The 24,885-nt window shown below is 43.7% G+C and overlaps 1 protein-coding gene across 1 annotated transcript in view; it reads left to right on the top strand.

Moving 5' to 3' along the window:
* Nucleotides 1-24,885, top strand: part of LOC124799085 — a gene marked incomplete at its 5' end in the record, with an annotated part of 109,040 nt that overhangs the window by 29,709 nt on the left and 54,446 nt on the right. Inside the window, one exon of the mRNA XM_047262623.1 lies at nucleotides 23,542-23,805. Coding sequence (XP_047118579.1) covers nucleotides 23,542-23,805 — 264 coding nt within the window. The remainder of the gene's footprint in view (nucleotides 1-23,541; nucleotides 23,806-24,885) is intronic.

Raw genomic sequence — 24,885 nt, 5'->3', positions numbered from 1 at the left:
AAAACTTATGAGAGGCACTGTAAGAGCTAGCGAACTGCAGTCGAATGTCGCTTTCAGTTGCGGATTCCCGTTAATGAAACAGGAGCCGTGGTTGAGCTACTCGGCACTTTGTCCCCCCGGTCACGGCGCGCGGCCTTAAACCTAGGACAGGATGCACGTGAGCGGCGTTCTGGAAGCGCAGCCGATGACTCAGGCTTGTCTCTCCGGCTCGGCGCCTGCACTCTGCAGCCTGCCATTTAATTGGAGACCTTGGCCAGCGCGGCGCGGCGCCTGCGGTTGTCCGCAGCTGTCGGCCGCAGTGCACCCACCCACACACACGCCGTTCGAGGGCCACTTGCGCAACCTCCATTTTTTCTTTTAAAGGAGTGACTGTTCCCTTTTGAAACACAACCGACAATTTATGTATATACGCCTTCTTCAGTTTTCATGAAGTTCTTGTGGGTAACGCCGAGCGGTTCTAGGCGTTCAGTCTGTAACCGCGCGGCCTCTACGGTCGCAGGTTCGAATCCTGCCTCGGGCATGGATGTGTGTGATGTCCCTTAGGTTAGTTAGGTTTCAGTAGTTCTAAGTTCTAGGGGACTGATGACCTCAGATGTTAAGTCCTATAGTGCTCAGAGCCATTTTTTTCTTGTGGGTAATATATGAATTCCCATTAAGCAGTAAGTATTTAAATATATGGACAAGGGCATAACCAACGTCATCATGAAAGTGATATGTGTGCTGGTAGGCTGGCGTGTGGCTGTGTGATATACCAAACCATAAGCCATGAAGTAAGTCTAAAGAAGAGTACTGCTATACATACACAGTATATTAGAAAGACACTCATTTCAATCAGAAAAACGAGAGACACTTACCTCTATATGTCAAGCAAGGGAAGGCAAAGGATAGTATGACCTACGACAGAAAAACTATTCGAAAACATGTGCAAGGGTATACTATAGTAGATCGTTACCTGAGAATGGGGATGTCAAGGAATATAACAGAACACTGTGTTGGGTATTATCAGAGATGTTATTAGAGGTACAGGTGCGCAATCTGAACAGACGCCCCTGTCAACTAACAAAAGTAGTAGTCACGTGAAAATGATCTCTCGTCATCCAAAAAAATGGCTCTGAGCACTATGGGACTTAACATCTATGGTCATCAGTCCCCAAGAACTTAGAACTACTTAAACCTAACTAACCTAAGGACATCACACAACACCCAGTCATCACGAGGCAGAAAAAATCCCTGACCCCGCCGGGAATCGAACCCGGGAACCCGGTTGTGGGAAGCGAGAACGCTACCGCACGACCACGAGCTGCGGACTCTCGTCCTCCCTCACGAAAACAAAACTTACTATGCCATAGAGGTTGGGCTGACGTTGGCTGTACATCCAATCTCTTTCATCCCCCCAACCGCCTTCTCTGGATTCTATGAAGTCAGCTGCGAGTGCAGAATATTATAAGTTGGTGAGCCGGGGTGAGCTATTAGCATGGTCTTCTTGGCTTCCCCGCTGCTATCCTTTTTTGGGCTGCAGTGATGTTAGACAATCCACTCTAGGAATATGGCTCAAATGGCTCTGAGCACCATGGGACTTAACATCTGAGGTCATCAGTCCCCTAGAACTTACAACTACTTAAACCTAACTAACCTAAGGACATCACACACATCCATGCCCGAGACAGGATTCCAACCTGCGACCGTAGCGGTCGCGCGGTTCCAGACTGAAGCGCCTAGAACCGCTCGTCCACTCCGACCGGCACTCTAGGAATATTAATGCTTACCACGTTATAATGACTTAACTCTGATAACTCTGATAAGTTTATGATGGACTGTATTTCTTCTCCTCTTCTGCACTGCCTTGGACTGTCCCACTAAGTCGTAGGTGATGGGTGTCCTTCCGTACAAACTAAGCCATATTACTGTTTTCCTCAGCTTTTTATACTCATCTGGATCCACTGAGTCGTATATGTAAAATAAGGACATTATATATTATGTCATGAGACCAAGACGCTGCTCTGTTCGATAATACATTTTTATTACAATAGGCCTATTTCGGCGTGATTACCATTTTCAGGTTATCTGCGGAAAATACAGCTATTGATACAATATTTCAGATTTTGAGGCAGATAAAAATTGTGTGAAATCTTATGGGACTTAACTGCTAAGGTCATCAGTCCCTAAGCTTACACACTACTTAACCTAAATTATCCTAAGGACAAACACACACACACACACATGCCCGAGGGAGGACTCAAACCTCCGCCGGGACCATCCGCACAGCCCATCACTGCAACGCCCCAGACCGCTCGGCTAACCCCGCGCTTTGAAGCAGATAATTTAACATATCGTAGAATTACGCTTTGCTATGTATATCCGGTGGTGTTGATAGGCATATGACATCGGTGTTTGTTGCTGTGACTGGTTTATAATCTTGCTCCTTTGATTTTGATGTTGTTGGGGCTATAGTAGATGTTAAACTTTAGCTGGAGCAGTAATTTCTGAACTCGTCGAACTGTGAAAGTATATATATATAGCTAATGTGAATACATATATAATATAGCTGGTAAGAACAAATACATGACCTACAGAATACAGCGCGACCGCTACGGTCGCAGGTTCGAATCCTGCCTCGGGCATGGATGTGTGTGATGCCCTTAGGTTAGTTAGGTTTAAGTAGTTCTAAGTTCTAGGGGACTGATGACCTCAGATGTTAAGTCCAATAGTACTTAGAGCCATTTGAACCATTTTTTTAATACCATAAACAAACAGCCTGTAACCCTATAGCATCGCTGACTCAACCATCAGTACAGTTATGAAATAACTGTTCCAGCTAAAGTTTAACGTCTGATATAGCTCCACTAACACCAAAGGAGCAAGCTTATACAGTAGTGGCAGCTACTGAGACATCGATGTCATATGGATATCAAGACCGCCTGATGTACGTAACAAAGCATAGTTGTATAATACCCTAAACTGTCTACTTCAAAATCTGAATTATTGTACCAAACTTCTCACTTCCCACAGATAACATGAAGATGGCAGTCACGCCGGAGTAGTCCTATTGTAACAAAAATGTAGTCGAACACAGCAGTATCTTGCTCTCATTTTTCTCAGGGTTAGTAACTCTTACGCCAGACTTCCAGACGATTTAACCTGATCTTCCATCATGCTGACTTGGCGCTTTTTTGTGCATGCCTGCATCCTCCTGCTTGACAATGGCTCCTCACGGCTGCAGCCGACTTTATTGGATCCGAATTATCATGCTCAATCAAAAGTCAAATATCTCGTGATCCCAAGCCCAGCTCACGATGCGGTTTTCACCAATCTCACTTTAATAAAATTTTACGTCCCTATACGTATGTTTCCACCGGATTACGTCTCTCCATCATTTCTTTAATCTACCAACTTATCAATTCTTAGATAAGCGTGTACAGTGAGATGACATACCATCGCCACATCTCAGTCATTGAGTTCAGTACTCAGTTACCATGCCTGGTTTTCTTGATAAGTGCCGAGTCGTAAGGACTAATGATAACCTAGTGGAACAACGACAAGAAACAGCGATATTGTCTCTCAAGCCTCCTCAAATCGAGAGGCTTGGTTCAAAATGGTTCAAATGGCTCTGAGCACTATGGGACTTAACTTTTAAGGTCATCAGTCCCCTAGAACTTAGAACTACTTAAACCTAACTAAGGACATCACACACATCTATGCCCGAGGCAGGATTCGAACCTGCGACCGTAGCGGTCGCGCGGCTCCAGACTGTAGCGCCTAGAACCGCTCGGCCACCCCGGCCGGCTGAGAGGATTGCTCTAGGCTGAATAGCACACCACAGGTATTCATATTTAGTAGTCAGCCATGCCAAGAGTATAGGTCTTGATGCAGGTAAGATGCCATAGTTAGATAACTTGTTTCCTGGGTGATTTAAAAGTTATGCTGATGTTTCTTTGCTGGTTAGTACATTGGTGGCCATTAAAAAAGCAGTACCATGAAGGCGACACGCAACAAATATCAAATTTCCAGAATGAACGTTCACTCTGCAGCGGAATGTGCACTGATTTGAAACCTCCGGCCAGATTAAAAATGTATGCGGAGCTGGAAAGAGAACCTGGGACCTTTGCCTTCAGCGGGCAAGTGCTCTACCGACTGAGCTATCCAAGCGTGACTCACGATCTGTCCTCACAGCTGTACCTCCGCTGGTACATCATCTCCTACCTCCCACGCTTCACAGACATACTGGTACATTGCGGGACTAACAGCTGCAGGGTGAGAATTCATTCTAGAGCTATTCCCCCAGGCTATGACTAAACCGTGTCTCCACAATATCCTTTCTTCGAAGCGTGTTAGTCCAACAACGTATGCAGGGTAACTTCTATGAAATTTGGAAGGTAGGAGATGGGGAAATGGTGGAAGTAAAATTGTGAGGGTGGGTCATGTGTCGTGCTTGGGTAGCTGAGTAAGTGAGCACTATCACGCTAAGGCAACGGTCCCAGGTTTTAGTCGCGATCCGGCACACAGTTTTAATCTGCAGGCAGTTTCAAGAGTCAAATTGGTTGGAACTGTATTGTGTAGTGCCCAAGAAAGTCTCGTCGCCAAAAGCGCAATATCCTGTCGTGCTCGGAAAATCTAACCGTAGAGCGGCGGTAAGCGGGAAATCCGGGTTCGAGTCTCTGTCGGGCACAAATTTCCATTGTCGTCATCCCACTGCACAGCTGACGGTTGTCCATATTCGCGATTGCGTTTCAAGAGAAGAGGTTCTATATGAGAAGTTACAACCAACGACAGAACAACTACAGGTACCCTTCCTAGAAAAAAAAAATGTTCAAATGTGTGTGAAATCTTATGGGACTTAACTGCTTAGGTCATCAGTCCCTAAGCTTACACCCTACTTAACCTAAATTATCCTAAGGACAAACACACACACCCATGCCCGAGGGAGGACTCGAACCACCGCCGGGATCAGCCGAACAGTCTAGCCTTCCTAGGGCTGAAGCTCCAAATTAGGTCATCTTTACACTAGCATGTTGCTTTATGCGTACCGGCAACCATTCATTCTTTCGAGACTGTTGTGCAAGGCTGTCCAATAGGGTGTAGCGCTTACAGTTCGCACGGTACCTGTATCTCATTTCGATCAGATACCCATCTGCCTTAGAGATATTTTTGCACCCACTAGTGCCAGTAGCTCTGTACACTAAATTTCGTACCCTGTCTACCATCGAATTACCTAGTATTTAATCATTTTTTCTTCCTATTATACTGTTCATGTAAAAAAAAATAAAATTTCATTATTTTCTATCATTCCCGTTGTTGCAGTGTTAATGGCCAGCAGTTTTCTACGCAATTCAGGGATGAACACGAAGTCTCGGTGACTTTCTGATAAAAAATGGATGTGCACACTAAGAAAAAAAGACACACCGCGAAGGAGTTATTCAAATGGGATGGAAATCCGTAAATGTAGAGATGTGAATGTGCAGACACACAAATTATTACGATTTCTGAGAAAGTCAGAAAAGCGTTAGTCCAAAAAATGGTTTAAATGGCTCTAAGCACTGTGGGACTTAACATCTGAGGTCATCAGTCCCCTAGACTTAGGACTACTTAAACCTAACTAACCTTAAGGACATCACACACATCCATGCCCGAGGCATGGTGTACGGGAAGGCTGTGGTGTACGGGAAGGTGTCGTCTTTGAGTGACTGTAGGAGGATACAAGATGACTTGGACAGGATTTGTGACTGGTGTAAAGAATGGCAGCTAACTCTAAATATAGATAAATGTAAATTAATGCAGATGAATAGGAAAAAGAATCCCGTAATGTTGAAATACTCCATTAGTAGTGTAGCGCTTGACACAGTCACGTCGATTAAATATTTTGGCGTAGCATTGCAGAGCGATATGAAGTGGGACAAGCATGTAATGGCAGTTGTGAGGAAGGCGGATAGTCGTCTTCGGTTCATTGGTAGAATTTTGGGAAGATGTGGTTCATCTGTAAAGAAGACCGCTTATAAAACACTAATACGACCTATTCTTGAGTACTGCTAGAGCGTTTGGGATCCATATCAGGTCGGATTGAGGGAGGACATAGAAGCAATTCAGAGGCGGGCTGCTAGATTTGTTACTGGTAGGGTGTGACAAGCACGAAGACAAGCAATAGAAACTCTTGCCGTGTGCGGAAGGGCAGTATCTTGGTGAAATGAAAGCCCAGGATGGTGCCATGAAGGGCAACAACACGGAGAGTAGAATATCGTCGATGTACCGCTGTACTGTGAGGGTGCCGCAGATGTCAACCAAAGGAGTCCTGCTATGAAATGAAACGGCGCCCCAAAGCATCAATCCTGGGTGTCGCGCCGTATGGCGGGGCGACATGCCGGGGCGTCTCCAAATATGTCTAAGCTGGTCATGAGGGCTCTGTTCGAAGTAGTAATTATCGCTGAAGACAATTCTACTCCAGTCATTGAGATTCCAGACGGAAGACGTGTCTCGAGTCGCCCCAGAGTGCGGTGTCATACCAAAATGACTGTTGCCCACAGTACTTCTCGACAACCGTAAGTAATGGTCCTCAAACGAGCTCGAAAGTTTGACTATCTAACGCGCCAATTGGACAGAATTTGCAACGGTATCTCTCAGGAGGACAACCCAAAATTTTGTCAATCAGTGCCAAACCGAATAACTGATTGCATAAAGGCCAATGGTGGGACAACACATTACTGTCTTGCTTAATTTGTGAAGCTCTTTCTCTTGAGCATATTATCCATTTTTTTCTGAAATAGTAATCATTTGTTTGTCTATACTTGTACATCACGTCTACCGATTTCCGTCCCGTTCAGATAATTCCTTCATGGTGCGTCGTCTTTTTTGTCTTAGACTGCTTTTACATAATAGACCTTTATATTTACTATAAATCTTGCGGCAAGAAAGGAAGAATGATTTGATTGTTGGCGTTAATAAAGATCATCCTCCTCTACCTGCTCTGCATTACTGCAGATGACGTGTCACTGAGCTCATTTGTTCTGTCCATGCAGTACACGTGAGGCGCCTATTGTTTCCATTGCACTGTGTGGAATACGAAGGTTCTGTTATAGTTCACTAACCTGCTGTCTTCAAGTTGATGTCCCCAGCGCAGAAAACAGCACGCAGGTCATAGGTTCTGTATCTTGAGGCTGAAACACTTTTAGCGAGGATCTGTTCTGAAATAATGTATCACTTCATTGGGATGCCACTCCCGTATTTTAATATAGCCGCACGAGAGGACTACATGATCTCTATACAACACTTTCTGATACAGCAAAGTACATGATCAAACACAATGTTTACGAAAATGTATCTTTACACTATTTGTGGCACGTGTCTGTGCCTCATGACTACCGGAGTGAATCGTGTAATACTGAATACTGGCAAACACATCCTGCCACAGACAATATGTCTGTTCTTCTCGACTGCCTAATCCAGAGTGACGAACGGCCCGAAACACTTCGCGCGCCATACCAGAAAAGGCGTGACCCGAACGCTTCCGAAGTGCTTCGTCTGCAATTTCGTCAGTCTTTTGTTTTTTATTTAAATTGTTTTTAATAATTCTAAAATGACTGATTGATAGTCAGCTGTTGAGAGATATTTATGTTATAAGGGAAGTCATTCCAATGAGTATTTTAACTAATAATAATAACTATACTTTAACATTTTGGCGCCCTTGCTCCGAACACAGCAGCCAATCACAGAGCAGTAGCATTATGCAGGCGGTCTTTCTCACGGGAATGGTACCGAATCTATCATCTGTCACAGGTACCTCACACCACATTTCGACATCTATACTTCTTGCATCTCCACTGCTCTGGGAATAGCTTCTTGGAGCATAATATGATGGCTGACTAAGCCAGAAATATTACAATCTATGTACACACTTTCAGCGTACTTGAACACAGCCTCCGTCCACTTGGAAGCATTACTTCCATTGTTGAAGATCAGACCCAAGTAATTCTGAAGCATATCTTATGAAACAGCCCACGCTGCATACCGGATTCAAGCTCTTAGGTGCTGTAGATCCATTACCTCTGTTTTGTACACCGTTGACTTTACGTAACCCACGCGAAGAAATCCAAATCAGACGAAGGCGGTAGAAGGCACTAGACAGTCTTGCTGAGCCTCTACCTATCCATCTGTTGGTGAATCTTCGATTTAGGTATCTGTACCCCTTCCTACGAGAGCAAAATGAGGGGTTGCTGCACCCTGCTGGGCCACAGCAGTGTTAGCAATGTCGTCTTCTTGCTGTAGTGTGATTCCAGGAATTGCTCCAGCATACCAAGGTTTCCTGTAATTTTCGGTTTGTCTCTTTGCCGTTCAGTTACAGCATGAGGTGGCTCGTTGCATCTCAGGCAGCAATTCCGTTTATTAACTTTGCGACAGACGTGGTATGCGGCCTCATTAGTAAACATAATGTGATCCATGAGGTGTTCGCTGCGTGAAGCTTCCATCAAATCATAACACACAGCTTGCGAGAAGCGTAAAATGGTTCAAATGGCTCTGAGCACTATGCGACTTAACTTCTGAGGTCATCAGTCGCCTAGAACTTAGAACTAATTAAACCTAACTAACCTAAGGATATCACACACATCCATGCCCGAGGCAGGATTCGAACCTGCGATCGGAGCGGTCGCTCGGCTCCAGACTGTAGCGCCTAGAACCGCACGGCCACTCCGGCCGGCGAGAAGCGTATCTTCGTGGTCTAGTCTGTGAAACATCGAGTGTGGTACACTTGTTTCTTTACCATAAAGCGTAAAACTTTCGAAACCGTTGATTTTGGCATGTCAAACTCGTCGCTTAACCAACAACTTGATGCATTCGGACCTCTTTCGACTGCGTCTCTGATCCGCTGAACGGTCTCTTGTGGTGCGGGAAGTCTCGTGACGAGCGCTTCGTTGGTAATGTTTCCAGTTCTTTGGAACTTACTGACAAGTAACTACATGTTTATTCTTGTCGGTGCCGTCTTGTGAAATTTCCGAGTGTCTTCTATGTTACCTCCATATTAGATAAATCTCGCAATCCCCCACCAACAGTGCGCACGCATTCTCTATCGCACTAATTCTTCTTGGCTAAATTGAAAAAGAGAATGGCCCCCAATATAACAAAAATGGAGTATCTTGATGTATTACGTAGATACGTCTGTTATTTCTTAGAAATGAATCTAGATTTTACGACCACTCGGTGCTTCTTTTCATATGGAAAGAATTATTTGCGGATTTCTGTGATGATTAAGCCTTTTTTACAATCGAGTATACCTCGGGTCTTAGTAGGTAAGTGCCAGACGACAAATGCCAGTGTTTCGTATTCGACTGCTAGTCGGTCCTAGGAGTCTGGGTTCAACACTCAGTCGATCCTAGGATTTTTTCTGTCACTTATTCTTCTTTTACTTCTGGCAATGTACTGTATACGTGAAAAATGGTAAGTTGCACCATGGTACGGAGTGTACTTTAAACTGTAGATCCCCTGTAACTAGTTATGTCAGTTACTTGGTCAGAGGAAGGCAGCGGTTTACCACCTCCAACAGGACCACAACTACAGTCCGAATTACGAACGATGGCGGTTCGCGAAGGTCAAGGCACGGTCCTAAGCGACAGTTTCGGTACGCGCAGACTCGTTCTTTGCGCTTGAAGAAGCGTGTGTCCTGGAAATTATGTCTCTCGCTTGCTTATGAAGAATGTATCAATTACCACCACTATCAGCGATGACAACTCCCAATAAACGGAATGAAAATTCACTAACTAGCTCGCTGCGATCGTGTTTAATCCTCACATTTGCTACGACATTCACAATAGAGCGCTCAGAGCACTACTGAACGCTCATTGGCTGTCGGAGAAAGCATGACGTACGAGGTGTAACGAGAATTTTTGTCTTTCTCAAAGAACATGAACTTTGTCCTTTTCAAAGTAATTCCCATCAGATATAGTATACTTGTACCGGCGCTTTTTGCAATCTTGGAAGCACTTCAACGATTCTGTTTTTATCTCATCACTGGTGGCAAAATGACGTCATTTCATGGTTCTATCAAACCTCGGGAACAGAAACGAGTCGCTTGGGGCCATGTCCGACAAATACGGCTGAGGCAATGTAACAATTTTGTTTTTTTGCCAAAAAATCACGAACAAGCATTAAATTGGGCGGAAGCATTATCGTGATGCAGTTTCCACGTGTGGTTTGGCCACAATTCTGGTCGTTTTCTTCAGACTGCTTCCTGCAAACAGCGCATAACTTCCAGGTAGTATTCCTTTCTGTATGACCATAAGGCAGAAGTCATGATGAACTAACTCATTGTAATCGAAGAAAACAGTGGGAAGAACCTCCATATATGACCGAATTTGTTGAATTTTTGTCCGTCTTAGCTCTTTAGGCAGTTTCCACTGGGACGATTGGGTCTTGATTTCGACATCATACCCGTATACCCATGTTCCGTCATCTTCTATAACCTCCTTTGGAAGCTGCGAATCGTTGTCGACTTCATTCAGCAATTCCTGAGCAGTGTCTATGCGACGTTCTTTTTGGTAGAAATTCAACAATTTCGAAACAAACTTTGCTGCTATACGTTTCATGCCCAAAACATCAGAATAAATAGCTTAGTATGAGCCAAAGGATACCCTGGCATCACAGTCTAATTTATACAATCACAACACTCTCTCGTGCGAAAATTGTTACCGTCAGACAGTTGGGGCGATACTAGAATTGCGTCGTCAGCGTAATGTTTGGTTTTAATAATTTTCTACAAAATTAACAAAATAGTGGTTATGTTTTTGCATTCCATGCGTCAATAAATAACCGAGAGACATGAATGATCGTAAATACATGTAAAACAGACGAATCACATTGATTCAGTGACATAAGCTACAACTTATTCACGAAGAAATACTTTCGAATATGTGTATATTTGCAGCTTATTCCGCTGAAAGCAAGAGAATATAAACACATATTTCATGTAGGAGAAGCATATATTTCTGTTGCTTTCCAAGGAGTAGAACAAAGAGTTACGGGAGAATATGGGCTTGGTACTAGGAATGAGAGAGGAGAAAGACTAATTGAGTTCTGCAATAAATTTCGATTGGTAATAGCGAATAACCTGTTCAAGAATCACAAGATGAGAAGGAACACTTGGAAACGGGCGGAAGATACGGGAAGATTTCAGTTAGATTACACCATGGTCAAACAAAAATTCCGCAGTCAGACACTGGATTGTCAGGAGTACCCTGGAGCAGGTACAGACTCAGATCAAAATTTAGTAGTGATGAAAAGTAGACTGAAGTTCAAGAGATTAGCCAGGAAGAATCAGTGCGCGAAGAAGTGGGGTATGGAAGCACTAAGGAATGAGGAGATTTGCTTGAAGTTCTCTGAGGCTACAGACACTACGATAACGAGTAGCTCAGTATGCAGTTAGGTTGAAGAGGAATGGACATCTCCAAAAAGGGCAATCACAGAAATTGGAAAGGAAAACTTAGGTACGAAGAAGGTAACTGGGAAGAAACAATGGATTCTAGAAGAAATACCAGTGGGTAACAGAAGAAATACTTAAGCTAATCGACTAAAGAAGGAAGTACAAGAAAGTTCAGAGAAATTCAGGAATACAGAAATAAGTCACTTAGGTATGAAATAAACAGGAAGTGTGGGAAAGCCAAGGCGAAAAGGGTGAATGAAAAAAGTGAAGAAATCGAAAAAGTAATGATTGTCGGAAGGACTGACTCAACATATAGAAAAGTCAAAACAACCTTGTGTGACATTAAAATGAAGGGTAGAAACATTAAGGCTGTAATGTGAATTCCATTGTGAAATGCAGAGGAGAAAGCGGATAGATGGAAAGAGTACATTGAAGGCCTCTATGAGGGCGAATAATCTGATGGCGTGATGGAAGCGGGAACAGGAGTCGATATAAAAGAGATAGGGGATCCAGTATTAGAATCAGAATTCAGATGAGCTTTGGGCGACTTATGATCGAATAAGTTAGTAGGGATAGATAACATTCCATCAGAATTTCTAAAATCATTGACGAAGGTGGCAACAAAATGACTATTCACACTGGTGTATAGAATGTATGAGTCTGGCGATATACCATCCGACTTTCGGAGAAACATCTTCCACACAATTCTGAACACTGTAAGAGCCGACGAGTGCGAGAATTATCGCACAATCAGCTTAACACCTCATCCAAATAGTTGCTGACAAGAATGACGGGAAGGGGGGGGGGGGGGAAGAAAACTGAGGATGTGTTAATGTGTTAGACGACGATCAGTTTGGCTTTAGGAACGGGAAAGGCATCAGTGAGGCGATTTTGACGTTGCGGTTGATAATAGAAGCAAAACTAAAGAAAAATCAAGACACGTTCATAGGATTTGTCGACCTGAAAAAAGCGTTTGACTGTGTAAAATGGCGCAAGACGTTCGAAATTCTGAGAAAAATAGGAGTAAGCTATAGGGGAAGCCGGGTAATATACAGTATGTACACGAAACAAAAGGGAGCAATAGATTGGAAGACGAAGAACGAAGTGCTCGGATTAACAACGGTGTAAGACATAGGGATGTAGTCCTTTGTCCCCATTGTTCAATCTATACATCGAAGAAGCATTGATGGAAATAAAAGAAAGATTCAAGAGTGGAATTAAAATATCAATGTTAAGATTCGCTCGGGATATTGCTATCCTCAGCGAAAGTGAAGAAGAATTACAGGAGTGTCGGAAGTAGTGAGAAGTAGCAGGAATGATAACAGCGAAAAACTTAGCATCAGGATTGGTGATCACAAACTAGAAAAAGTTAAGGAATTCTGTTACCTAAGCAGCAATATAACCCAAGACAGACGGAGCAGTGAAGACATAAAAAGCAGACTAGCACTGGAAAAAAGAGCATTCCAGACCAAGAGAAGTGTATTAATATCAAACATAGGCCTTAATTTGAAGAAGAAATTTCTGAGAATGTGCGTTTTGAGCACAGCATTGTATGACTCTTGGTCTGTGGGAAAATGGGAACAGAAGAGAACTGAAGCATTTGAGATGAGGTACTACACAAGAATGTTGAAAATTAGGTCAACTGATAGGGTAAGTAATGAGGAGTTTCTCTGAAGAATCGGCGAAGGAAGGGATATGTGGAAAATACTGACAAGAAGAAGGGACAGGATGATATGGTAATCTGTTAAGACATCACAGAATAGCTTCCTCGGTATTAGAAGGAGCTGCAGGGGGAAAAAGCTGCAGAGATTGAACTACATCCAGCAGATAAATGAGAACGTAGGTTACAAGTGCTACTCTGAGATGAAGGGGTTGACGTAGGAGAGGAACTCGTGGTGGCCAGCATCAAACCAGTCAGGAGAAAAAAATGGTTCAAATGGCTCTGAGCACTATGGGACTTAACATCTGAGATCATCCGTCCCCTAGACTTAGAACTACTTAAACCGAACTAACCTAAGGACACCTCACACATCCATGCCCGAGGCAGAATTCGAACCTGTGACCGTTGCAGCAGCGCGGTTCCGGACTGAAGCACCTAGAACCGCACGGCCACAACGCCAGTCAGGAGAGTAAAGTCACAAAAAAAATCTTCTGGTGCCTATCAGCAATTTTTAGTTATTAAAGGAAAACAACATTATTCCGTAAATGTCTGTATGTTACAAGAGAACCTTCAATAAAGTCTGCTTACACGTGCCGTTTCTTACGTCTTAGCGTCATTAGGAAACTAAATAATGACGAACGTCGTGTCATTTTTAACTAATTGTCGATTTTTATGACGGTACAAACGCTCCCTATTGTAAAAAGTATGTTACAAATCAATGTAAACGACAATATTCGCTTTCGGAAGTGTCACTTGCTGGCCGCTTGGGGCGCTGCTGTCGCTGTGGGTAACAAGAACAAGGCAGATTCAAAATGTTCAAATGTGTGTGAAATCTATACACACACACCCATGCCCGAGGGAGGACTCGAACCTCCGCCGGGACCAGCCGCACAGTCCATGACTGCAGCGCCTGAGACCGCTCGGCTAATCCCTCGCTGCAACAAGGCAGAGTGTCGCAACTGTTATGATAGTCTGTGCTGACATCATTTGCAACGTCTGTGATAGTGATTCTGCGATTTTCCAGAACCATTTTCTTTACTTCTTCCACGTTGTCGTCAGTAATCAATCTGCTAGGGTACCCAGGGTGGTCGTCGTCTGCAACGTCTTCTTGACCCTCTTTGAAACGTTTATACCACTCGTAAACTCTTTTCTTACTCGTAGTAGGTAACCTAAAATCCACAGTCAACATTTCGAATGCGGTGCTACACTGTATTCCATTTGTCAAGCTTAATTTAATGCAGGTTCTTTGATCCATCCATTTCGAAAGTAAAAATTCGCGTACAACCTTTTGGACTGTCAACAATAAACTAATTATTCAAGACAGCTAAAAATGCAAACATGCATCAGGAACATTTGTACCAACAAGATATTTGTTTTTAAATCGGATGTACAAAGCCCGTAAAATTAAAAGAATCCCTTTACTTTTTGGTCACACGTCGTAGGTGCGCAAAACATGCTAAACTCGACCGCCATCGTTCGTGACACCAATTGTAGTGATGTTCAATCCAACCTTTGGATTGTGGGCAGCTTAAAATAAATTGCTCAAAGAAGACTTTGCTCCTCCTGTATATTTGCTGATATGGGGCCCACGGAATACCACGATAAGGTTGTCCAAATCATCTCTGAACCCCCGCCACGTATCACTCCTGGTAAGTAAACTCGGCGAGAAGTTGGAAGCAGAGTAGAACAAGACTCTTTCGGCTAAAAGACTTTCTTCCATTGCTCCTTTGTCCACGTTTTTAAGGCTTCGGCACCATTTTTCCTGTTACGGACATTTGCTTCACAGGTGAGAGGTTTTGTGATTCCATCTCGCCCTGAAATTCCCTGCTCATTGAGCTCCCTTGTTTTGGTGCTGACAGGGTTCGCGAGTGCGACGTTCAGTTGCGGAACGATTTTTGCCGCTGTCGTCCTCTTATTTTTCGCCACAATCCTCTTCAATAACCGTCCGTCACGATCACTCAACACACAACTTCATCCGCACTGTGCCTTAGCGGATGATGGTATTCCGCTGGCAGAGGGTACGTCCCGTTATACCAGTTATTAGGGTTTCTTCCCATTCCATTCACATATGGAGCGCTGTGCGTGCTGTAATTATTCTAATCTTATCCTCAAGATCCCCATGTGAACAATACGTAGGGGGGTTGTAGTATACTCCTAGTCACCATTTGAAGCCGGTTCTTGAAACTTTGTTAACAGACTTCGTCGAGATAGTTTACATCTATCTTCAAGAGTCTGCCAGTTCAGTTCCTTCAGTATCTCTGTAACACTCGCCCACAGATCAAACAGATCTGTGACCATTAGTGCTGTCCTTCTCTGTATACGTCCTATATTTCTGTTAGTGCTGTTTGGTACGCGTGCCACACACTTGAACAGTATCCCACCGGCCCCACGAGTGATCTGTAGCAACCTACTTAGTAGAGTGATTGCACTTCTCCAGCATACTTCCAATAAACCGAAATCTACCACCTGGTTTACCCACGACTGAGACTATATGATCACTCCATTTCATATCCGTACAAAGCGTTACACCCAGGTATTTGTATGAATTTGCCGATTCTAACAGGTCACACCAATATTCAAGAACGGAAATAGAAGTAACCCATTGAATTACAGACTCATATCACTGACCTCAATTTGCAGTAGGATTTTGGAGCACATACTGAACTTGAACATTATGAATCACCTTGAAGAAAATGACTTATTCATACATAACCAACACGGATTCAGAAAATATCGTTCTTGTGTAACACAGCTGTTTATTCCCATGAAGTAATGAGTGTTGTCAACAAGGGACCTCAGATCTATTCCACATTCCTCGATTTCCAGAAGGCTTTTGATACCGTTCCTCACAAGCGACTATTAATCAAATTGCGTAAATATGGAGTATCGTCCCAGTTGTGTGACTATTCGTGATTTCCTCTCAGAGAGGTCACAGTTCGTAGTGATAGACGGTAAATCATCGAGTAGAACAGAAGTGATATCTGGCGTTCCGCAAGGTAGTGTCATAGGCCCTCTGCTGTTCCTGATTTATATAAATGATCTAGGTGATAATCTGAGCAGCCCCCGTAGATTGTTTGCAGATGACGCTGTAATTTACCGTCTAGTAAAATCATCTGACGATCAATTCCAACTACAAAATGATCTAGAGAGAATTTCTGTATGGTGCCAAAAGTGGCAATTCACACTGAACAAAGAAAAGTGCGAGGTCATCCACATGGGTACTAAAAGAAATCCGATAAATTTTGGGTATACGATAAATCGCACAAATCTAAGCGCTGTCAATTCGACGAAATACCTAGGAATTACAATTACGAGCAACTTAAATTGGAAAGACCACTTAGATAATATTGTAGGGAAGGCTGGCAGAACACTTAGAAGATGCGCCAAACCCACTAAAGAGACAGCCTATATTACTCTTGTCCGTCCTCTGCTGGAATATTGCTGCGCGGTGTGGGATCCGTACCAGGTAGGATTGAAGGAGGACATCGAAAAAGTGCAAAGAAGGGCAGCTCGTTTCGTGTTATCGCGCGACAGGGGTGAGAGTGTCACTGATATGATACACGAGTTGGGGTGGCAGTCACAAACAAAGGCGATTTTCTTTGCGGCGAGATCTATTTACGAAATTTCAATCACCAAGTTTCTCTTCCGAATGCTTAAAAATTTTGTTGACACCCACCTATGTAGAGAGAAATGATCATCATAATAAAATAAGAGAAATCAGAGCTCGAAAGGAAAGATTTAGTTGTTCCTTTTTCCCACGCGCCATTCGAGAGTGGAATGGTAGAGAAGTAGTATGAAAGTGGTTCGATGAACCCTCTGCCAGGCCCTTAAGTGTGAATTGCAGAGTAACCATGTAGATGTAGATGTAGATGATTCACTGATATTGTAATCGTAGGATACTATGTTTTTTCGTTTTGTGAAGTGCACAGTTTTACATTTTTGAACATTTAAAGCAAGTTGCCAATCTCTGCACCACTTTGAAATCTTGTCAAGATCTGAATATTTATACAGCTTCTTTCAGACAATACTTCATTATAGATAACTGCATCACCTGCAAAAAAGCTATGGTTTCTCTTAATATTGTCTGCTAGATCATTAATATAGAACATGAACAGCAAGGGTCCCAACAAACTTCCCAGGGGCACACCTTAAGTTACTTCTACATTTGACGATGACTCTCCATCAAAGGTAAAATGCTGCTTTCCAGAAAGTCCTCAGTCCAGTCACAAATTTCACTTTTGACAATAATCGTAGGTGTGGTATTGAATCAATGCTTTTCGGAAATCAAGAAATACTGCATCTGCCTGACTGCCTTGATCCAAACCTTTCAGTATATCATGTGAAAAAAAGTTTGAGTTAGGTTTCGCACAATTGACGTTTTTGGAATCCGTGGATGACGTCATTCTGTTCAAGGTACTTCATTATGTTTGGGCTCTGAATATGATCTAAGATTCTGCAACAAATCCATGTTAAGGATACTGTACGGTAGTTTTGTGGACCACTTCTACTAACCTTCTTGTAGACGGGTGTGACATGCGTCTTCTACAGGAACTGGACACAGTTTCTTTGTTTTAGGACCTACGATAGATTACAGTTATAAGAGTGGCTAAGATATCCGAAAATTCGGTATAGAATCGTTGAGCTTGAGACTTTGCTCGATTTTAATTATTTCAGTTGTTTCTCAACACCACTGACACTAATACTTACTTCATCCATCTTTTCAGTGGTACGAGGGTTAAACTGTAGCGGTTCTCCGGGGTTTTATTTTGTAAAGGTAAAGTCGAAAACGCAGTTAGGCATTTCAGCTTCTGCTTTGCTGCCTTCAGTTTCAGTTCCTGTTTCATTCACTAGGGACCGGACACTAACTTTGGTGCCACTAACAGCCTTTACATACAACCAGAATTCTTTGGGTTTTGTGAAGATCATTTGACAATATTCTGTGGCGGCAGTCACTGACGGCATCACGCATCGCTCTCTTGACAGCCAAACTCTTTTCATTCAGGATCTCTGTATCTACAACTCTGCACTTTGTTTTACACCTATTATACAGTAATATCTGTTTCTTTAGAATTGTTTTACACCTATTATACAGTAATCTCTGTTTCTTTAGAATATCTTTAGTAACTCTATATCATGGAGGTTCCCTCCCACTGTGAACTGCTCTACTGAGTACATGTCTGTCTAGCGCATGGTGAATTATTCTTTTAAACTTGAGCCATAGCTCCTCTACGTGCCCCTGTACGCGGTATAAAGCTTAGATACGATGTCTTTTGAAACACCAAACATCTTGGCTGCCTTGGTCACGTAAGCACTTACCACACGAGCACCAACAATTTTCCCCACTTTCGAATTCACTTAGCTTCAAGGTAAAACACTTATAACTAGAAATAATTCAAAAGCCAAGATTGCTTGAATCATTTCTACAACAGAGTGATCGCCCCACTACGCACTATATGTTCACTGCGAAACACTTAAACTACACAGAACACGGTTGTGACCACGACTGGCGTTTACAACGTATTGACATTGCGTATGTGCCATTTGTAGTCAAATAAAATAGCGCAGCTGCAGGCTCAGCTAGCATCTGCATTTATATTCAAGCATGTGTTTCTCACGGTGTTTCCACAGATTTATCCAACTGGTGTATGTAGGGTGCTCCCGTAAGAGCGAGTGGAAATGTAACGGGACATAGAGAATGGTCCACACAACAATTTAAGGTAGGGAACCTTGCGTCTGAGAAGCCAGCTTAAGAAGATATGGAAGTAAACTTGTCTATCTCATTGTCTAGCATTACTGATTTCCAGCATACTTGCAATAAACATGCATACAAAAATGGCTCTGAGCACTACGGGACTTAACTTCTGAGGTCATCAGTCCCATAGAACTTAGAACTACTTAAACCTAACTAACCTAAGGACATCACACACATCCATGCCCGAGGCAGGATTCGAACCTGCGATCGTAGCGGCCGCGCGGTTCCAGACTGTAGCGCCTAGAACCGCTCGGCCACCCGGGCCGGCGCAACATGCATACAAGTATACGCATACTGTGGTGCTTATTTACAAGTACATTCTTTATTCCCCGCAAGGAAACAAGGAGAACAAGCCTGATTACTAGCAAGTCATGAAGCAGGTTTTGTTTACATTACTTGTCCATTAGGTGGTTCTGTTGTATCGTATTTACATTGTTCCATGACAGAACGTGCTATGGATCATCGACAGTCCCATTGCTATTTTGTCTAAAACTGATATGGTGAGACAGTGGTTGTGTACAATTAATGTAGGTTGCTTCTTTGTAAGAATCAACCTACATTAATTAACAGTCCCATTCATTACTCAGTGCTATTCAGAGACGTACAGTACAATATAATGGAGCGGTACCGCTACAGTTTCGCAGAACTCGCTGACACGCACCTTGTGGATGGGAAGTACGTTGCAAGGCATTCGCTGCTGAAAAGTTGTATAGGGAACGATTTCCTAACAGGCATCATCCACCACGACGAGTGCTTATTTCTCTCGATCGACGAATGCGGGAGACTGGTTCATTGGAAAGGAGAAACGAGAAAACTGGCAACATGATGAGCACTCACACATCCGATTTTGAAGAGCAGATGATGGAACGTGTTGCACTGGACTTCGCTACAAGTGCTCGTCGTAATGCACGTGAAATGGTCGCTGAACATACACACATCAAAAAAAATTTTGCATCACCTTGGTTCCGAGAGTTTCGGAACCTGTACAGAAAATTGGAATAGAGAGCAACATAAACATCATTCCGCGCTTTTTATTGCTCATAAAAGCACACATTGCATGTTGTACCACCATACAGCGAGACCTTCAGAGGTGGTGGTCCAGATTGCTGTACACACTGGTACCTCTAATACCCAGTAGCACGTCTTCTTGCATTGATGCATGCCTGTATTCGTCGTAGCATACTATCCACAAGTTCATCAAGGCACTGTTGGTCCAGATTGTCCCATTTCTCAACAGCGATTCGGCGTAGATCCCTCAGAGTGGTTGGTTCGTCACGTCGTCCATAAATAGCCCTTTTCAATCTATCCTAGGCAGCTTTGATAGAGTTCATGTCTGGAGAAAATGCTTGCCACTCTAGTCAAGTAACATTGTTATCCTGAAGGAAGTCATTCACAAGATGTGCATGATGGGGGCGTGAATTGTCGTCCATGAAGACGAATGCCTCGTCAATATGCTGCCGATATTGTTGCACTATCGATCGGATGATGGCATTCACGTATCGTATAGCCATTATGGCGCCTTCTACGACCACCAGCGGCGTACGTCGGCCCCAAATAACGCCACCCCAAAACAGCAGGGAACCTCCACCTTGCTGCACTTGACAGCGTGTCTAAAGCGTTCGGCCTGACCGGATTGCCTCCAAACACGTCTCTGACGATTGTCTGGTTGAAGGCATTTGCGACACTCATCAGTGAAGAGAATGTCGTACCAATCCTGAACGGTCCATTCGGAATATTGTTGGGCCCATCTGTACCGCGCTGCATGGTGTCGTGGTTGCAAATGATGGACCCCGTCATGGATGTCGGTTGCGCATGATGCAGACTACTGCGCACAGTTTGAGTCGTAACACGACGTCCTATGGCTGCACGAAAATAATTATTCAAGAGGGTGGGGTTGCCGTTAGGGTTCCTCCGAGCCGTAATCCGTAGGTAGTGGTCATCTACTGCGGTAGTAGCCCTTGGGAGGCCTGAGCGAGGCATGTCATCGACAGTTCCTGTCTCTCTGTATCTCCTCCATGTCCGAACAACGGTCACTTTGGTTCACTCCAAGACGCCTGGACACTTCCCTTGTTGAGAACCCTTCCTGGCACAAAGTAACACTGCAGACTCGATCACACCGCGGTATTGACCATCTAGGCATGGTTGAACTACAGACAACACGAGCCGTGTACATCCTTCCTGGTGGAATGATTGAAGTGATCGGCTGTCAGACCCCCTCGGTCTAATAGGCGCTGCTCATCCATGGTTGTTTACATCTCTGGGCGGGTTTAGTAACACCTCTGAACAGTCAGAGGGACTGTGTCTGTGGTACAATATCCACAGTCAACGTCTACCTTCAGAAGTTTTGGGAACTGGGGTGATGCAAAATTCTTTTTTTGGATGTGTGTACTAGCGTGTGGCGAGTACTCCACGAGCAACAATTACATCTATATCAACCACAACGAGACCACGCAATGCTTGTGATTGGCTTTATACAAAGAGTCGCATTGTGTCAGTGGCTGCGCCAACAATGGATTGATCGACTGGATTTCCCCCAAATTGTGCTGTTTACTGACGAGGTCTCACTTGATTGGGATGGAATTTCAAAGAGCAGAAAGAACCATGGTGAGGTGAGAAAAACGCTCACGCTGTATTACAGTCACATCATCTAGTACGTTTTGCTGTGAATGTCTGGGCTGGCATTGTAGGCGACAATCTCATTGGGCCATATCTTCTACTTGGCCATCTGTACTTGAAGAACGTAACCTTGGCTATTCGTTAGAGGATGTGGACACAACATGATGGTGAACCGCCTCACTTCAGTTCGTATATCTGCAACCATCTCAATGGTGTATTTCCTGATCGCTGGGTTGGAAGGGGAGGTCCTATTCCATGGCTTCCGAATTCACCTGACCTGAATCCACTTGATTATTTCCAATGGGGATATCTAAAGTCACCTGTGTATGGGACCCCAGTGAACACGGAGATGGAATTAGTTGCCAGAATTGTAGCTGCCTGTGATGTGATTCGAAAACCACCAGCGAGATTTGTCAGGATGCGTCAGAATCTTGTTCGCCGATGTCATGCTTGCATTGAGGTCGATGGCCATCAGTTTCAGCACATTTTGTAAGGTACAAGTGGTACGTTCACTGTGTCAGTGATGGTATTTGCAGTTAACTGTAACTAACCTGAATAAAAAAAGTAAGCAGTAATGTGACTTTATTCCTCTTATCTCCTTAACCCTTTATTTGGCAGTGTTGCTCTCAAGCAACATCAAATTTACGTTGGCCTTATGGGACAACAAACACTTCCCAGTGCCTTTTACTGGCATTGTTGCCTCCAGGCAACGTTCCTTTACGCACTGCGAGTGCCAGTTGTTGTAATAGTTCAAGGTTTTCCACACGAGATGGCAGTTTGTGCAGTGATGTTACAGAGATCTCCTCGTGTGAGCAACAGGGGTGTCTTATTTTGGTTCTGAAAGAGTGGATTTCAGTAATTTGGCAGTAATCTTAGCAGATTTTCTTCAAGAAATACCCAGAGGTGAGTTTACAACAGAAATATTTCAATCTAATATTGTTTTGAATTACGTAAATAGTATAAAACTTTTATCTTGCCTGTGAGCAACGTTGCCCATAGTTGGGACATGTGTCATTAGTATATTACATATGCTTACGGCGGATATTCAAAACAATAAAATCTGACACTTGCAAGCTCATTTTCTGGTGTCCAACCACTCTCAACAGTAAAATGATGGGACAGCAACGAAAAAAGAAGAATTGATATGCCCTGTCCCAGTATTGTATGTCAGTACAACAAGCATGTGGGAGGAGTTGATCTTACTGGTATGCTGATAGAGCTCTACAGAATATCAATGAAAACTAGGTGTTGATACATGAGATTGTTTGGATTTATGCTAGATCTGAGTGTTGTAAATGCATGACTGGTATTTCGAAGAGAATCTCTGGACAAGAAGACCTCACTGAAGTCATTCAGGGCAGATATTGCCAATGGTTTGATGTTTTCAGGGAAAAGGAAAGTAGGAAGGCCCTCAATAGATATAACACCACCACAAAAGAAGAGGAGGAAGCCAACAGCTCCGACTGTTACACAAGATGTCCGATATGATAATATGGAGCATTGGCCTGTATACGGTCCCAAAGGTCGTTGTCGTTATTGTCCATCTGTATTTTCTACAGTCATGTGTTCAAAATGCAATCTAGTATTGTGCTTCGTTCCAAAGAGGAACTGTTTCCGAAAATTCCATTGCAAGAAGAACTAGAAGGGAAAATGAAACAGTTCTATTACGCAGCAGGAATGCATAAATGTGTTTATAAATTAAATTATTCACGTACAGGAAACCTTTTGCTTGAGGTTATTGGCAAACACTTTTTTCCTATAATATGTATAAATGTGGTCTACTGCTGGCAATGTTGCTTGTAAGCAACATTTCATAATTTTAAAAATTTTTGTCAAAAATTTCTAAAACTGACTGAATTGTATTTCTTTAAGCATAATAAATAAATATAAGTACTGAATTTTTTTTATTTTTATTTTCACCGTTTGGCAAAGAGAGGGTTAAGCTGGCTTCTCCGACACCAGGTTCCCTACCTCAAATTGTTCAGTGGAGCATCCTCTATGTCCTGTTAAATTCTTGCAGACTCTAACGGATATATATCCTGTATAAACGTCATTGTGACACAATAGCAGGAAACCGGCGTTGCTAATCGGTACGAGTGCGGCTGCTGTTTTCAGGATGGAACCAAGGGCAACGGCGGCTGGGAGCTGGTGGGTACGGACGAGGAGCGGCCGCCCCTGGTGCTCAGCGCCTGCCTCAGCTACGACGAGATCAAGCTGTCCGCACTGCTCTCCGTTTCCTCGCACTCCGTCTTCACCAACGACGGCTGCCGCAACAATCGCGGTGCTGAGACAGACGACGTCGGCAGCTTCCAGCGCCACGGAGTCATCATCGGGATCATTGGCAGCCGCCTCAGGCGCCCCGGCTTCATGGAGTATCAGGCAAGTGGGCCGTCTCTACACTCGAGCAACGTAAACACAAAAAAAAATCACAATAGTCATTTACATTATTATGATGTACACCGATTTGCCAAAATAGATTGACGGAGAAAAATCGCAACGTCAAAAATAATTAATGATAGGGCAACACAAGCTAAAGAGCTCCACGAATTTGGCATTAAATCCAAAGAAGTAAACCTTATTCGTAAAACGCACACAGGCACCAAAGTTTCGGGGTGAAATATCTAAGGCATTGAAAATAATACACTACTGGCCATTAAAATTGCTACACCACGAAGATGAAGTGCTACAGACGCGAAATTTAACCGACAGGAAGAACATGCTGTGATATGCAAATGATCAGCTTTTCAGAGATTTAAACAAGATTGGCGCCGGTGGTGACACCTACACATGAGGAAAGTTTCCAACCGATTTCGCATACACAAACAGCAGTTGAACGGCGTTGCCTGGTGAAACGTTGTTGTGATGTCTCGTGTAAGGAAGAGGAATGCGTACCATCACGTTTCCGACTTTGATAAAGTCGGATATTAGCCTATCGCGATTGCGGTTTATCGTATCGCGACATTGCTGCTCGCGTTGGTCGAGATCCAGCAGAATATGGAACCGGTGGGTTAAGGAGGGTAATACGGAACGCCGTGCTACATCCCAACGGCCTCGTATCACTAGCAATCGAGATGACAGGAATCTTATCCGCATGGCTGTAACGGATCGTGCAGCCACGTCTCGATCCCTGAGTCAACAGATGGGGACGTTTGCAAGACAACAACCATCTGCACGAACAGTTCGACGACGTTTGCAGCAGCATGGACTATCAGCTCGGAGACCATGGCTGCTGTTACCCTTGACGATGCATCACAGACAGGAGTGCCTGCGATGGTGTACTCAACGACGAACCTGGGTGCACGAATGGCAAAACGTCATTTTTTCGGACGAATACAGGTTCTGTTTACAGCATCATGATGGTCGCATCCTTGTTTGGCGACATCGCGGTGAACGCACATCGGAAGCGTGTATTCGTCATCGCCATACTGGCGTATCACCCAGCCTGACTGTATGGAGTGC

The sequence above is a fragment of the Schistocerca piceifrons genome, chromosome 5, assembly GCF_021461385.2.
Source record: "Schistocerca piceifrons isolate TAMUIC-IGC-003096 chromosome 5, iqSchPice1.1, whole genome shotgun sequence".
Classification (NCBI taxonomy): Eukaryota; Metazoa; Arthropoda; class Insecta; order Orthoptera; family Acrididae; genus Schistocerca; species Schistocerca piceifrons.
This window is presented reverse-complemented; position numbering and strand designations above follow the sequence as displayed.